The 16,197-nt window shown below is 40.9% G+C and overlaps 2 protein-coding genes across 2 annotated transcripts; both read right to left on the reverse strand.

The window, feature by feature from the left end:
• Positions 1 to 630: 630 nt before the first annotated feature.
• On the reverse strand, positions 631 to 3,515 carry LOC115731325 (purine permease 21-like). Its single transcript, XM_030661981.2, has 2 exons — positions 3,464 to 3,515; positions 631 to 1,814 (listed from the first exon to the last, which is right to left on the reverse strand). Exons 1-2 carry the CDS (start codon positions 3,513 to 3,515, stop codon positions 631 to 633), a joined length of 1,236 nt encoding a protein of 411 aa, XP_030517841.1.
• Positions 3,516 to 10,233: 6,718 nt separating this feature from the next.
• On the reverse strand, positions 10,234 to 13,303 carry LOC115753022 (purine permease 21-like). The gene is made up of 2 exons (XM_030691492.2): positions 13,148 to 13,303; positions 10,234 to 11,489 (listed from the first exon to the last, which is right to left on the reverse strand). Exons 1-2 carry the CDS (start codon positions 13,200 to 13,202, stop codon positions 10,312 to 10,314), a joined length of 1,233 nt encoding a protein of 410 aa, XP_030547352.2. The 5' UTR covers positions 13,203 to 13,303; the 3' UTR covers positions 10,234 to 10,311.
• Between the last annotated feature and the right edge of the window lie 2,894 nt (positions 13,304 to 16,197).

The raw sequence follows: 16,197 nt of genomic DNA on the forward strand, positions 1-16,197 counted from the left end.
ATTTGATCCATCCGGCCACCTTGACGTCCCCACGTCCCATGTATTTTTTTTTTTTTTCCAACATCCAAAAACCTTTCGAACTCTTGACACTTTGGCCCAGTATGCTGTTCTCTACTTGCAAACTAAGGAAGCTCTCCACTAGTGCAGATTTCATGCTGTTAATATCCATCTGCAGATGAAATATTTATAAGAACTTGCGTATGTGGACAACATTTCAATTGCATACTCAAATAGATATATTAGTTTAGAGAGACTGTTCGTCGATGGGATGACAATTGGTCAATGAAGACAACTTGACAAGACCTAGTCAACTCTTCTTTTATTTTTTGTATGAAGTAATTTAAGTATCTCTTTTGGCCCATGTATAACATTATAAGCCCAGTATATATAATTAATTTGCATTATTAGTCAAAACATATAAGTACCCAACTTTCATAATGAGATTGCAAAATTGGTACTAAAGGCAAAATCACCTTTCTTGTAATAAAAACAGCGAAGAAATTAAATATTAGCAACATTTTCAATCTTCTTATTCCGTTCGTTGTTCTTTTCCTCTGAGTGGTTGCAGAAAGAAACCACTCTCTGATTGAACTTGGCTGAACACAAACTAAAACACCCCACCATTTTTAATCATCCTCCAATTCTTGCAATTGGCGTATTTAGAGGCGATCTCACGCTAGCCTCATCCCCACCGACACTCTTCCTTTGAGCCTTCAACTTGGCATCGTCCAAATAATGTTGGTACACATAAGAAACGAAGCCCCAAACGGCCAAGATCATGGCAATCACCTTGATGCCATCCATCCTCTCCCCAAAGAACACGACCGCTAGAATGGGCACAATTGGCAACCCCACTGCACTAATTGAGTTCGAAAACAAAGACGACACGTCGAATATCAACCCGACCGCGCCGATCATGAACGCTTGCCAAGCAATTGCTGTCCCGACCAAATTCATCACATAGCTCGCCTTCCCAAGCTCATAACGATCCATCTCCCTCCCCAAATGCTCCCACTCACCACTCACAAAAAATCCCACCATAATTATCACACTAGACACTAAAGATTGATACACAATCATATCCAAAACTGCCCTAAACGTCTCCTTCCTTATGACCCTCCTGAAGCAAAGTTGGGTTAAGGATAGGACAAGCCCATAACCAGCCGATGCCCCAATGGTGCACACAAACCCTATTGCATATTTCCCTTTGGATATCCCCTTGGGGTCTTCTGAGTTTGATTGGAACACAAGGAGGGTTGAGGCGATTGTGAGGAGGACTAAGGAATTGGTGATGTAGGGGGTGAACTTTTGGGCATTTAGGAAAAAAGAGAAGAGGGCATTGAAGGCCAATTGGGAGGAGCAAATGAGGGAGTAGGTAGAGACAGGGAGGTACATGAGGCCAATTGAGTAAAAATAGCAATTTAGGGCCACAATTGTGCCTAGAGAAAGATACACAAGGGCAAGGGTCCTGAGAGAGGGTGATTGGGATTGAGATTGAGCTTCTGGGTCTGTTTGGATGTGAGGGTAATTAGTGTTATTGGGGTGTTTGGATGTGGGGATAAAGTAGAGAAGGAGGAGGATTGGGAAGCCCACAAGCTGGATAAGTGTGGCCAGCCACTTGCTGTTGCCTCCTTTGTTGTAGTAGAGCCTTCCAAGGAGTGTGGCTGCTGATTGGCTAGATAGCACAAGGAGTGAGTAGAGAGCCACTCTTAGCCACCACCATGAGTTCTTGGTTGTAGGGGTTAGTGTTGCTTGATTATTGGTGATAGTGCTTGTGGGGTGGGATGAGTTCTCTTCTTTGGTTTCTTGATCACCTGCTCAAAAGTTGGATAGCAATTTAATTAAAGGTTTCGATTAATAAAAAGAGAAAGATACGAGTATATAGAATCACACGTGGGACCCAAGCAAGTTCATCTCCAATTCACAATGGTGCCTCCCCTAGTTGATTTAGGGTGCACTTGACCTAACTCCCCACAAAGACTTTTCGTGGCCATTATTGATGAATGATTACGTCCTTTCTGGTCAAAGGCCATTCATAAATATCTACCAAAAGCATTGGATTGGTGTCAAACAAAGCAAAAAGTACGTGTACTCGACCAAAAAATGAGGGGCTTGGTATAAGAACCGTCTACGTACCTTGGTCATGCAAAATGGGGTGGAATTTGCTGCAAAAAGTGATGATGCAAAGGAACATACTTTCCCACGGTACTTTCTAATCAGTTGACAGAGCTAACCGTATAAAGGTTATTTATCACACTGAATATTGATCGATGTGGAGGATCAAGAGGCCGGACCTCGTTTTTTCTGGGGGAATTTTTTTTAATCGATGAATGCGATGGAGCTATTAGCCATGATGTTTCCTACAATGTTGTCCAATGTCCAAGCTTTCAGCTTTCCACTCAAATGCTATGGGAAGCTTCACACTTTCCATATCTCTTTTCCTTGTCGAAGTCATGTATGTTGACGCATCGAAACTTTCTTTCTATGATGTTAATCTCAGTTCCAACCATTTAGACTCATATAATGGGCAATTGATTAAGTACCAACTCATTTTGACATACTTTCAATTAGACATACTGTAATTTTAAAATTGTCAATCACGCATGATTCTAACTCTTTTAATTGGGTGTAGTTTTTTGCTTTAACAACCATATAGCCCCCCTTAGTCCATGAGATATCTAATGGAAATCACGAATGCATAAGACTCAATTCTAAACCCACGAAGATCCTTAATTAGTATTGTCGAAAATCGAATTGTACCATGGCCTAAAAAGAGTAAGTTAGATCCTTAATTAACCACTAAACCACCTATGCTTTTTCCCTATCAAAGTTTACAGTTGAGGGCACCTCATCACCCGTTTGGCCAAAAGCAAAATGGATGCTCAAGGTAGGTCCAATTTTAAGTCATCACTGGATAAAGCACAGCGCATCATGCTTAATTTTCTTGAACTGATATAGACGTTGAGTTTGGTGAGGAACATTTGCTCAGAAGTTCATATAAAATACCAACTATTGGTAAGAAAGTGGGCATAAATACCAAGATAAGAATTAAAAGAAAGGCGATTCATTGGACCACCTACCGAAGATCGACGCCTAACAACTTCAGATCTGTTGCACCGAAAGGATGGCGAAAAAGTTTTATAGGTCAAGAAAGGTGCTTTTGTAGTTTTTGCTTGTCCTGGTGAGGAAGCAGAAGCTAAAAGTCCCAGAATTTCATCAAAAGTCCAGGAGTAGGTGATCACGATGTTAGAAGTTTTAGCTTGTTCACATGAAGCATTTAACCATCTGGATCTTCAAGCAAAACAAACGAACACAGAGTAGCAGGGAGAGAGATGAATATATGCATGGCGACTATTCTTCCACGGTTCGAATTATCATTTTTCATGTAATGATCGATGGATAAATTCCATTGCAGGAATCAAATTATTCTGATATCGGTAAGTTCTTCGGGAATCAGACTTACCCGGTATGTCGAGTTGCAGTTCCTGAGGATGATGATGAGCTAGTTCTCCCATGTCGGGAATGAGAGAGAACCCAGAAGAGAGTGATAGAGTACTATGAAAGCTGGGCGAGTGTGAAGACAGAAGCAAACACGAGACGAAAGAAGAGGAGGTTTCTATGTATGTACGTGTTCCGAGTGCTACTCTCTCTAACATATATATACCTGATAAATATCCATTTTCGTCAAAATATTAATCATTAAAAAAGAAAATTAATGTGTTAGATAACGTGCATATAAGAAACCGGGCCTGCAAAGTTTGATATGTTAAATAATGTAATGGACCAAAGGTTGACATTAAGCAAGTGGATGATATTCAGTCCCGTTAAGAAGTTCAGTAAATCGTCCAGTATCTTAAACATCATAGATCAATCTTAGCTTCTTACCTCGGGTGGGAAAAGTGTCAGAAAAGTTCTAAACCTGTTGTTTTTGTGCCGATTTAGTCCTAAATCTTTTAATGATGTTAATTTAGTTCTAAACATTTTGATTTAGAGCAAATTTAGTCTTTGTAGCAAATTTTGGTCAGGTATTACTGATGTGGACGCTGGTCAACCTACGTGGCACAGTTGGAACTAAAGTGGATAGTGTCCGTTAATATTTTAATAAATATTGAATTTTTTTTTATTTTTTTATTTCATTTTTCCTTTCTTTTCATTTATGTCCTCTTTCTTTCTTTTCTCCTCTTTCTCCGTGATCAGCAAGGGCTGGCCTTGCTCGAGCAAGGCTGGCTCTCATCGCCACAAGAGATGGTCGGCCTCATCGGGGCAAGGGTGAACGTCAGCGAGGCCAGGCATCGCCCGGGCGATGGTGACCTCGTCGGGCCTCACCTTGGCCTTGGCGACACTACACGATGCCGCCTTGGCCCATGTGACATTGGGCAAGGTAGCCCTTGCCCAGGCACGAAACGCTGCCTTGGGCCCAGGCGACGCCCGAACAAGGTCGCCCTCACTCAAACGAGGGTCGGCCTTGCCGATCACCAAGGCCAAGGCGAGGCCAACCCTTTCCCAAGAGACACATGGCCTCGCCAGATCGGGAGAGGGTGGCCTCATTGGCGTTCGCTCTTGCCCCGACAAGGCCGATATAACTCCCTCGCCGACCACCAGGAAAGTAGAGGAAAAAAAGAGAGAAAAAGAAATCTGAATTGACTCTAGGTCAAAATGTTTATGATTAAATTGGCACAAATATAATAAATTTACTATTTTTTTGACACTTTGCCTACCTAGGTTCCCTTCATCTATTGGTGCGATGTTGTCCGAGCCTTGAACTAATTCAATATGACCCGTTTATAGTCTGTGTAGTTTAGGAGATTCTCGGGTAAAAGTAGAGTGACCTTCCTAAAGTCGTGCTCAGACAAAGGAAAAGAGACCCCAAAAGATGAAATGTTTTGATAGTTGTCTTGTTAGTTGAGATTAACAAGAATGTCATTACGTAATTATAGTCTACGTAATATCAATGTAATTTTTTTTTTTTTTGTGATTTACGTATGCTCGAAATGCCGACACTCTTGTAGATGTTATCGACGTGTGACATTCTTATGTTGACTCCATTTTATAAAACATGTTAAGATGAATACAGGCCTGTTTAGAGAAACAGTCGAGGCTAAGTTGAGCTTTTAAGAAGGCTCGGCTGAAAATCACAAAGCTATAATTATAAGCCACACTTCACTTTGCATATTTAGATTGCTTAACGACGTCTATTAGTAAATTACTCCTACTTTCACAAAATGCAAGCATTTACATGATTTCCCATAAAGTTTCCGTCTCCCCCACTTGTGGAGAACCTACAGAAAAACAATAATCCTTTCGGAGAGTAAAAAATATTTTTCGAAAAATGACCATTTTCATTTTCAAACATCACCAATATAACCTCGGGAAAATTTTTATTGTCGAATGAAAGTGGACATAAGTTCCTGCAACTCAAGTGTGAAAAGCTTTCGACCAAAAAAGAAAGGTGTGAAAAGCTTAAGCTTCTGGTCTTTTCACATAGTATTAAATGTGGAAAGACCTCCTGCTACGATGTCATGTGAGATTTGGTAGAACCACTGCCGACTGTTCTAAAAATTTAAAGCTGTTAGATGAAGACATTGTTTAATAGTTAAATATACTATCAAGAATCTTTAGGTGAACAGTACAACGTCATAAGCTAGAAAAAGAAGAAGAAGAACTACAATAATTCAACCAAACTAAAGGACTAACTTCTCCAGTTAAATCTTGAAACTGTCTAAACACCTCATTTTTAATAATCCAAGAGTAAGTAGATAACGAGGAATTTTTCAGAAAATTTGGTGGATTTGTGTATTAAAATAAGCTATTGAACGAGGTGACGAGAAAAACTATACAATCCATCCAACAACTTCTTCCACCTGCTATTTGAGATTGTTTCTGGAGAATCTCCACCCGTTCTGCAGCAGATAAGGTTTGTCTGTAATGTGCTTCCAAGGTCGCTGGCACATATTTTGGGGGCCCAACCTCAAAATTGGAGTTTGTCTGTTTGTGGAGGACAATGACCACAAAAAAAAAAAATCATGAATTTATTGCAATTGTGTCAATTTAGTTCTAATTTTTTTTCTAGCCAATTGAGTCCTGAATCTTCTGCATTTGTGCCATTTCAATCCACCCTACCAACTTTAATTAACCGACGTTAACGTGGATACCGACCGATGATGATGTGGCGCTGACATGACAATTCTTAATAATATTCTAATATTTGTAACATTGTTTATTTATTTTCCCATTGTTTCTTCTTCTTTTTCCTCCAGCCATTCGCCGCTGGAAATTGGCCAAAGGAGAGGACAAGACCTTGCCCTCGCCATGGCTGGGCAAGGCTAAAGCCATGGCAAGGCCAAGTCTAGCCAGAGAGGCCAACTCTTGCCATGGATGGGTGAGGCTTGACCTCGCCGTCGCTAGGTGAGTTCGGGTCGCCCAACCACAACGAGGTCTCACCCTCGCCGGCTCTCTCTCCTATGGCTGGACGTCGGATTGGCGACAGGTTGGAGGAAGAAGAAGAAGAAATAAGGAAAAAAATAATTCCAAAAAATATTAAAATGTTAAAAATTGTCCACATCAACACAGATCGGCTAAAGTTGGCAATATGGATTGAATTAGCAAAAATGTAAAAGTTTAAGATTTAATTGGCCCAAAAAAAAAGATGGAATTGACATAATTTGCAATAGGTTTAGGAATTTTTTGGTAGTTTTTCCCTGTTTGTGATGTTGCTTGGATGAGTTCGGTTACAGCGCATGAGTGTGGTGGCGGCACGGGCTGGGTCCGATGATGCCTATGGTAGTGGCGGACGAGTTTGGTTTTGCTAGTGGGGCTCGGTTCGTCCTGGTTGAGCGAGCGTGGGATGTTCGCCCGATTTTCTTTGACGGCGGCGTTATTTCATCGAGGTGCTTATCGAGCGAGGCCGTTATGGGCAGCCGTAGCGACGGGCAGAGGACGACGGCAGGCCAAGGTGTTGGGTCGGAGCTCGTGGGCATACGCAATGGCGGGAGGAACCGGTGACGGCGATGGTGCACATGTTTTGGATTTTGTATTTTGTATGAGAGAGAGAGAGAGAGAGAGAGAGAGAGAGAGAGAGAGAGAGAGAGTAAAGGCCTCAGTGTCCAAATTAACAGCAAGTTAACACTGCTAACGACGTTTAAATTTTTAGAAAGAAGTACGTAGAATTTAATTGGGGAAGTTGTGAGACTAAATTTATAAAAAAAAAGGAGTGCGAGGACGAAAATGAACATCGACTAAGAGCTTAGAGACGGCCTATGTCATTACCCTGAGTACAAAAAGGGTTAACGTCACTAATGATCCTTAACTTTTCGCAAAATCCAATATTTCCCTTTCCCTTTACTTCTTATTAAAAAAGCGTCCGTTTTATTTTGAAAAGTGTCACCTTAAGGCGACGTCCGCATGAGCAACAATTTAACCGTGTCAATGGCACTTTAGCAAGGTTGATCACTGGACCAATCTAAGGACGATGAGTGGCCCTTTTCAAGAGTGGGGAGATGCTTTGTGATCACCAAAAAGAGCCAAAGTACAGAAAAATCAACAGTGATGCTAACCCAATAAAAAAATAAAAAAAGACTTAGGTGGCGCGAACAGCCATGCTGTCATTAGCAAAGCATCTCGTGGTGACCGCACCCCCTAGGCCACCTGTAACAACGGTTGCAGAACTCAGGCAAATCGTGGCGGTGATCACCTAAGATTTGAGCCTCTCAACCCTCAGGTGACCTCGTCTATGTCTTTGATTTTATGGGCGGTCAACCACCGCATCGGTCCTTGAGACAGTCCTTGAGACCACAGTTGCCATGGTCTGTCATCTATAAGCAACGCATGGCGGGCGGGCGGTCACCCTACTGGCTCGGCGACGACCATTGTTGAGGTTGCCCTTCCAATTGAGATCGAGATTCAGACCTGGATTTCAACTATTATCTTTCTATGTCTGTGCGACCACTACAACTGCAATCACTTTTATCTCGATTTTTCTTTTTGGAAACTTGTTCGTCAAGAATTTTCTTTTTTTGATTTTTTAAATAATTTTTCTTGTATTGTTTAGTTATGATATTAACCGATATAGCGTGCGGTATTTTACCTAGCAAAATATAGAACATAACAAATCCACCATGTTTGTTACTACTTTTAATCTGATCATTGTCCCGACAACCAAACACAGTCTAATTCATGAATTATCATATGCTCGGGTTAACTTTTCCTATTTTTGATGCCTGAGCGAGGATCATAGAACAAGCTTATGAAGGAAAAGTAACTTACGAAAGGCATTTGAGAAGAATCACAGAGAAACTCCTTATCCCTTTGCAGGTGAATCCAGGCATCTCTCATAGGCCGATCCCCGCTTAAGGAGAATCGGTCCGGATGGGGTCCGCTCCTCGCCTATTTCCTGCTATATCTGCTTCTTTAGAAGTTGATCGACTCCAAATTTTCTTCATATCAATTCTTAAGGGTGACATGACACTTGCTCTAGTAGAGAAAAGTAAGTTCAGTATTAAACTTTTCAATTGTATTAATTGAGTTTTAAGCCTTTTGAGATTTATCAATATAATTCATACAATCGATTTTGACCAAAAATCGCTAACATAAACGCTGATGTGGACAAAATTTATAATTTTTTTGTTTTATTGTGGGCGGCGAGGTGAGCCCTCACAGATACCTAGCGGAAGCTGCCATTGTTGTCGGATGCCGTCCCATCACCTACAGCCACCATCTCTCACTGTCAAGCTTCGCCGCGCCACTTTGGCCGTCACCTCTGCCAAGATAAAGCCTCCTCTCTCTGTCGACCACCTACAGCACACGAAACTCGTCAAACTCGCCTGTCAAAGCTCGACATTTAGATCACAAAGTCGAAGACCAGATTTGGCAGCTCATGGAGGAGTGAAGCCTCTAGATCTAGAGGCGATGGCTTCTCCATCGTCGTCGAGGGTGGATAGCGAGGCCGAGATCTAGTGGGAATGGAGGACCCATCGAGCTTGGTAGAGATGCAGCAAATGGAGTTACGGAGAGCAAGATGATAGGGGTCAAAGGTGTTGGGGTCTGGCCATCGATGGCAAACTGCGGTGAGCGGTGCAAAGGTCGCGATCGCTATTGGCACGGCAGCGGCGGCGGCGCCAAGTAGCGGATGTGATTTCTGCCGTTCCTTGGCCTTGCTATGCATAGCGGTCTTTCTCTTTCCCAGAATATGATGTAAGCAAAGCAACTTTATTTCAACAGTTTCGATTCAATTCGGGTATGTACCAAAACCAAACCAAAACAATGACAATATTCATTTGATGACCGTTCGGTTCATGTTCCAGTTTGGGTATATGGTACGGTTTTGACATCCCCGCCCAGAATATTTTGGAAAATGCCACCAAATACCCCAAACTATATCCATAGTAACACAATGAATCTTGAATTTTTTTTCTAATATCAAAAATCACAAATTATGCCCACTGTAACACATTTATTCCTAGCTTTTTTTTTTTTTCTTTTTGTGATATCAAAATCTCCAAACTCGTACCCTTTCGACACATCTACCCTTTGTCAAATGATATTTAACCCAAAATAACGTTATTTTTATTTCATTTAAGTCATGTGGGCGCCATGATAATATCGTTTGCCTTCCGTCATCCGTGTAGGCAAATTTCTAGTGGTGCTCATCGACAGAATTTTGATAGAGAGTAAACATGTTACATGAGTACGAGTTTGAAAGTTTTGGTGTAACAAGAAAAAGTTTAGAATAAATATGTCACCGTGAGCATAATTAAAAATTTTAGCGAATATTTTCCTCAATAATTTTCAAAGAGTGTTCAGACAAGAATGGACATCCAATACAACGATTGCCCTTCCGGAGTTCCCAAAATCTCTGAAGTCCTTGTGCAATCAATTGGGAGGACATGTGCAATTTGTCTTTTAGTGAAGATGCCTAAAAAATTATTCCACCTTCTGCTAAGTATCACAAGAAAACAGGAGGATTGGAGACAGCCTGTCAAGACTTTAGTTAACTCTTAGTTTTTTTTGTCTATGAAGCAAATCAAGTATCTATTCTGTCCCCGATTTAATATTATAAGCCCAAGTAAAAACCTATAATTTTTCTTGTACCATCATATTAGTTAATTAACATATAGCTTTCCTGATGATATTGCAAATGGGCACTAAAGACAAGATGCCCTTTCTTGTAATCAAAACACACGAAAAAAAAAACACAAATATTAGCAACAAAACTCTGTTCCTTGTTTTTTTTTTTTCCACCAAGTGGTTACAGCAAGAAATTACCTGTCTCTACTACTTAGCTAAACACAAACTAAAACATTCCGCCATCTTCAATCATTCACCAGTTTTTGGAGAATTTAGTGGTGATCTTACATTTACCTCATCCCCACCAACACTATTCCTTTGAGCCTTCAACTTGGCATCGTCCAAGTAATGTTGGTACACATAAGAAAGGAACCCCCAAATGGCTAAGAGCATAGATATCACCTTGATCCCATCCATCCTATCCCCAAAGAACACGACCGCGAAAATGGGCACAATCGGCAACCCCACTACACTAATCGAGTTCGCGAACAAAGATGACGCGTCTACTATCAATCCAATCGCGCCGATTCCAAACATTTGCCAACAAATTGCCGTCCCGATCAAGTTCATCATATAGCTAACCTTCCCAAGCTTATATTCATCCATCTCTCTTCCCAAGTGCTCCCACTCTCCACTCACAAACAACCCCACCACAATAATCAAACTGGCCACTAAAGATTGGTACACAAGCACGTTCAAAATTGCCGTAAGCGTCTCCTTTCTTATGACCCTCTTAAAAAAGAGTTGGGTCAAGGATAGGTTAAGAGAAAAACCAGCTGATGCCCCGATGGTGCACAAAAACCCTACTGCGTATTTCCCTGTGGAGACCCCCTTGTGGTCTTCTGAATTTGATTGGAACACAAGAAGGGTTGAGGAGATTGTGAGCAACACTAGGGAGTTAACTATGTAGGGCGTGAACTTTTGGTCATTTAAGAAGAAGGCGAAGAGGGCATTGAACGCCAATTGGGAGGAGCAAATAAGGGAGTAGGTGGAGACAGGTAGGTACAAGAGGCCAACTGAGTATAAGTAGCAATTTACTGCCAGAATTGTTCCAAGAGAGATGTACACAAGGGCAAGGCTTTTGAGGGAGGGCGATTGCGATTGGGATCGAGCTCGTGGGTCTGTTTGGATGTGGGGGTTCTTAGGGTTATTGGGGTGTTTGGATGTGGAGATAAAATAGAGAAGGAAGAGGATTGGGAAGCCCACAACCTGGACAACTGTGGCAAGCCATTTGCTGTTGCCTCCTTCACTGTAATATTGCCTCCCAAGGAGTGTGGCCACCGCCTGGCTAGAGAGCAGAAGGAATGAGTAGAGAGCCACTCTAGCCCACCAATGGAAGTTCTTGGGTTTAGGGGTTATTGTTGCTTGATTATTGGTGATGATGCGTGTGGGGTGGGATGGGTTCTCTTCTTTGGCTTCTTGATCACCTGGTCATGTGTTGGATAGCAAATTAATCAAGGGTTTTAACTAGGAAGAAAGAAACAACATAAATGGCACAAAAATGGAATCGAGGTCCAAATAAGTTCGATGACGAGTTACAATAAATCAGAATACGCAAGTATTACGACCACGATCAGATACATGTCATGATGAATCTATAAAGATGGTACTGAAATTTATGAATTGTACTGCGATTGGATACACCTGTGACCCATCACCAATTGAGAATGGTATCTACCGAAGTTGGTGTTCTTAAGTGCACTCGACCTACCCCAGTACACTACAAAAACATTTCATTGAATGAATGGTTACGAGCTTTCTCGTCAAAGATCTTGGCCACGTGCTCCACCGCAAATTTAGGGGCTTTTGGTATTAGAATCGTCCACGACATGACCTTGTTCATGCCAAAAATGGGTGGAATTTGCGGCAAAAACTGTTATGCAAAGCAATATCTTTTCCAAAAAGACTTATCATTTTTAATATTGTTTATCAATGAAAGACTATGGTGTTGATCTCAGTTCCAAGCAATTTAGAATAAAATAATGGGCAAAAGATTATGAATAGATTCAAATTTGACGTACTTGCAACTAGGCAAATTGTAAGATTAAATTGACAACAAATGCATATTCCAACTCCTTCAAATTGAGTTTTTTTCCTTTCAACTTCAACAACGATTGAGCTTACCTTAATCCCATAACCATCAACCCATGAAGTATCTAAGGAAATTTATGGATGCGTAAGACTCAAGTGAGCTATAGCTATTTTCCAATACTCCGCGGCTTGATTGAACCAAGCCTCCGCAATTTCAGAATCTCCCTACCGAATGGCCTGTTCTCCCCGATCGGAATAGGTGGGTCAATTCCTTCCCTTAGAACCATACTTGAGAGTTTTCTACCTCATATGGCTCATCGTTCAATTCTTGTGGTGTCCCATTCATTTTTTTCTCAAGTTAACCAAAAGCAAAAGAGATTAATAAACCTAGAAAGATGGATCAACCGTGAACTTAAATTAATTTAGTGTCGTCGATGAATCTGTAACATATGTTAGATTCTTAATGAACCACTAACCCAACTATGTTTTTTTCCCTCCGAAAGCCATCGGCTAGGGGCGACTCGTCACTCATTTGGTCCAAAGCAAGCGGGTGCTAAAGGTAGGTCCAATTTTTAGTCCCCACTAGATTAAGAACAATGGATTAAGCACAGTCACGTAACCATTTATTTTGAAAGAGAGGCTAATGGATCACTTATCTGAGACCGACGCCTAAAAGCCGGAGATCTGTTGCATCGGAGACACAGAAAAACGAAATGAACCAACAGTATAGGAAACTCACAGGGTTGATAAAATAGACTATGGAATTCCTTTTCAGGTTGAAAAAAAGGCACTTTAGTATTGTTGCTTGTCCAGGGGAAGAAGCAGAAGTTTGAAAGTCCCTAGAGAATTCATCAAAACTCCAGGGAGTAGGACCTTATGGTGTTCAAAATTCTAGCTTCCCCACATGAACAATTTAACCATTTGGATCTTCAGCATACGAGGAAGAAAAAAAAAAAAACACAACATAGAAAACAAGAAGAAACACAAGAGTAGCAGGGAAAGAAGTGAATGAAATTCCGGAGGGAAACTCAGCTAATTCAAGAATCGAACTTACCCACGATGTGGAGTTGCAGTTCCTGAGGAGGAGGAGGATGAGCTAGTTCTCCCATGGCGGGGATGAAAGCTGAGAGAGACGGAGAGTTTTAAGACAGAAACCAACTAGAGATGAAACAAGAAGAAGAGGAGGAGGTTTGTATCTACGTACGGGTCCCGCATGCTTCTTTCTCTAACATATGTACCTGATACACATCCATTCTCGTCAACGGAAATGAAATTTGGGTCGTTCGAAGGGAAAATGAGGCTCTTCTGTCGTGTTCTGGTACACTTGGTAGTCGCTTTCTAAGAGACGGACACACAGCTTCCAAATTGCTGGGTCAAACATTCAAGCTGCACATGCAGCGCTTATAAATGTCAAAAATTGAACATGCACTGTAATCAACGTTCAAGTTCAACCTCGACGGTAATACCTGCACCATATGAACTTTATCCATGGTACCATTTTTATTTTTATTTTCAGTAATTGACCTCGAAAAATCAAAATCTAAGATCTCTCTCTCTCTCTCTCGATCAAGCATGGACACGCCACGCCACTCTAGTCGGGGCTTCGCCTAAGACCGGAAACCCTGGATCCAATGCTACAACTCAAATTCAAGGCAAAATGCTGCGAACATATTGACAGGAGGATTGGCGGGCCGCGGTGTTGCATGACTCAAAGGAGGTTGGCAGCGACAATGGTCAGCCAATCCAAATTGAATGATTTCACAATCGTAGATATTCCATGTAAGTGTGACACAATATGGTATTGACGTGTGATGTAGTAAGTCAATCCAAATTGAATAGTTTCAAAATTTAAGCGCTAGCCAAGATGAGGTGCATATTGCTCGAAAAACGTAATTGGCCAGTTGTGTCAACTCTAATTAAAAAAGGGGTGAACACGATCCGGGAAACAATCAATTGCACATGCAAAGCTTTCAGTTTTTTAGTAGTCATGTGTACAAAGGAAACCGGGTCTTGTCCTCGCCAGCAAATATGTCCAGTCCCTTGGTATCCACGACGTGATTTTTAAAAGGGATTGCAACGTTTTAATGGATGTCATTCGACGAAATGGTATTTGCCATTGAAGTATTCATCCTTTCGTCTCCAACACTTGCACCCTACTTGGCAGCAACCCGGGATGATGTTTGTCATGGACCCGTAGACCTCGAAGAGTTTATGACTTGCAAAAGGAACTATTTCTTCTTTTCTTTCTAATAATCTTCCATCTATCGTAAAAATATGTAGTGTTAGTTTTTTTTTTTTCGCTTGATCATGTTCATGTAGGTACTGGCCTTCTGAGCTTTCTGCCCAGAGTTTCTCTTCATCTGTTGCTGCACCATTGTTCCACCTCTCGGGTAATCCGAGACGACCCATTATTTGAGATCCATGCGTATACCTTAGAGTCCGTTTATTTTGTGAAAAAATAAGTGATTCGAAAAATATTTTTCTGAAAATGATCGCATATTTAATTTACAAAAATAATTGAATGAAAAATAAATTTTTTATCTATGAAAATATTTAAATATAAATTATTATCAATAGTAAAAATATATATTATTATTAACTAATTATTTTAAGCGATATAATTAATTATTTTAAAATGTATTTATTTTGCGAAATAAATAGATGGGCAGTTTTCCCCTTTGTGTACGTAAGCTCGAAACCGACGCTCCAGCGGGTGTTTTGGACAGGGCGGTCCACTGATGTTGACTCGATTCCATTTAAAAATATTATCAAAATAAAGACAAGAGAGGCACATTTTCCGAGTGGCTATTTATGTGAAAGTTTGGAGAGGTGTCATCGACACCAATGCGCCGTGACGGTACTGGTGGATCTCTCCAGCCATGCAATACAACAAATTCAAGTCCAACACGAAAAAAAAAAGTCCAACATGAAATTTGAAAAGATAAAACAATAAAAGAAAAGTCACTTGAGATGTAGCTCATGAATTTACTCCAAGTGTTCAATCATAAAGTAATTAAGTTGGTGGGTACCACACAAGAAGAAGTCAAAAAACAAAAAGCTTGCATTGAAATGTCAATCACGAGAGGCAAGTTTTATCCGATGGGCTTGGAATTAGCCGATTGCACCGAACCCCCGTAGCCTCGAATCAAAACAAACGAAACAAAACAAGAAATTTGCCCCCTGAAAGACTTCTTCTAGAAATGCTGCTGGTCAAATGTTTTGTGATTTTCCACTGAAGGATCCCACGATAACGAGCAAATGCTTTGGATTTTCCTAAGTAAACCTTGTTCCTTCTCCAAGTCACTGAGAGACATGCCTCATGAATTTAGTCCAAAGTTTTCAAACTCATCATACCACTCTCTCTCTCTCTCTCTCTCTCTCTCTCTCTCTCTCTCTCTCTCTCTCTCTCCAATAATTGCAACACCATTCTCTCGGAAAATTACAATCAGAATCACAGATTTGTCTTGTTTCAGAAAAATAAGTACCAGAGTAAGAACGAGCTTCGAAAGCGCCTTCGACCAGCTCAGGCAACCTTCAACAACCATTTTGATGCATATTCAAAGGGAAAACTGCAAAGAGATAAAAGTCATAAACGTATCGTATTTGTGCCAATTCATTCATAAAACTTTTAATTATATATTAATTCTAAATATTTTGTATTTCTGCCAATTGAGTCCATCCGATCAATTTTGGCCCAGAAACGCTCATGTAGATGCCAATCGTCCTATATAGTACGATTGGTGTTGACGTGGACATTTTTTTTATAATTCGATAAATCTTTATACTTTTTCATATTTTCTTGGTTTTTATTTATTTTTTTCTTGTTCTTTTCTTTACTTTTTTTTTTATTATTATTGAGGGCCAGCGAGGGCTGCCAATTGACCCATGCTAGCCACAGGCAAGGGCCGATGACCCTCAGCGGCACTAGTCGAGGGCATAAATCAAAAATCTTATTCAACGCAACCATTGGATTCTTTAAGTATCCTTCCAAAACTTGATCGACCCATTAGACGACACACCTGGAGCTCGTCAATGTACTTTGAATGAAATAAGACCAAATTGCCTCTGTGAACTTGCCCATCTCTCCCCGGAGTTAGCCAAAAC

This window comes from Rhodamnia argentea, chromosome 9, assembly GCF_020921035.1.
Source record: "Rhodamnia argentea isolate NSW1041297 chromosome 9, ASM2092103v1, whole genome shotgun sequence".
NCBI lineage: Eukaryota > Viridiplantae > Streptophyta > Magnoliopsida > Myrtales > Myrtaceae > Rhodamnia > Rhodamnia argentea.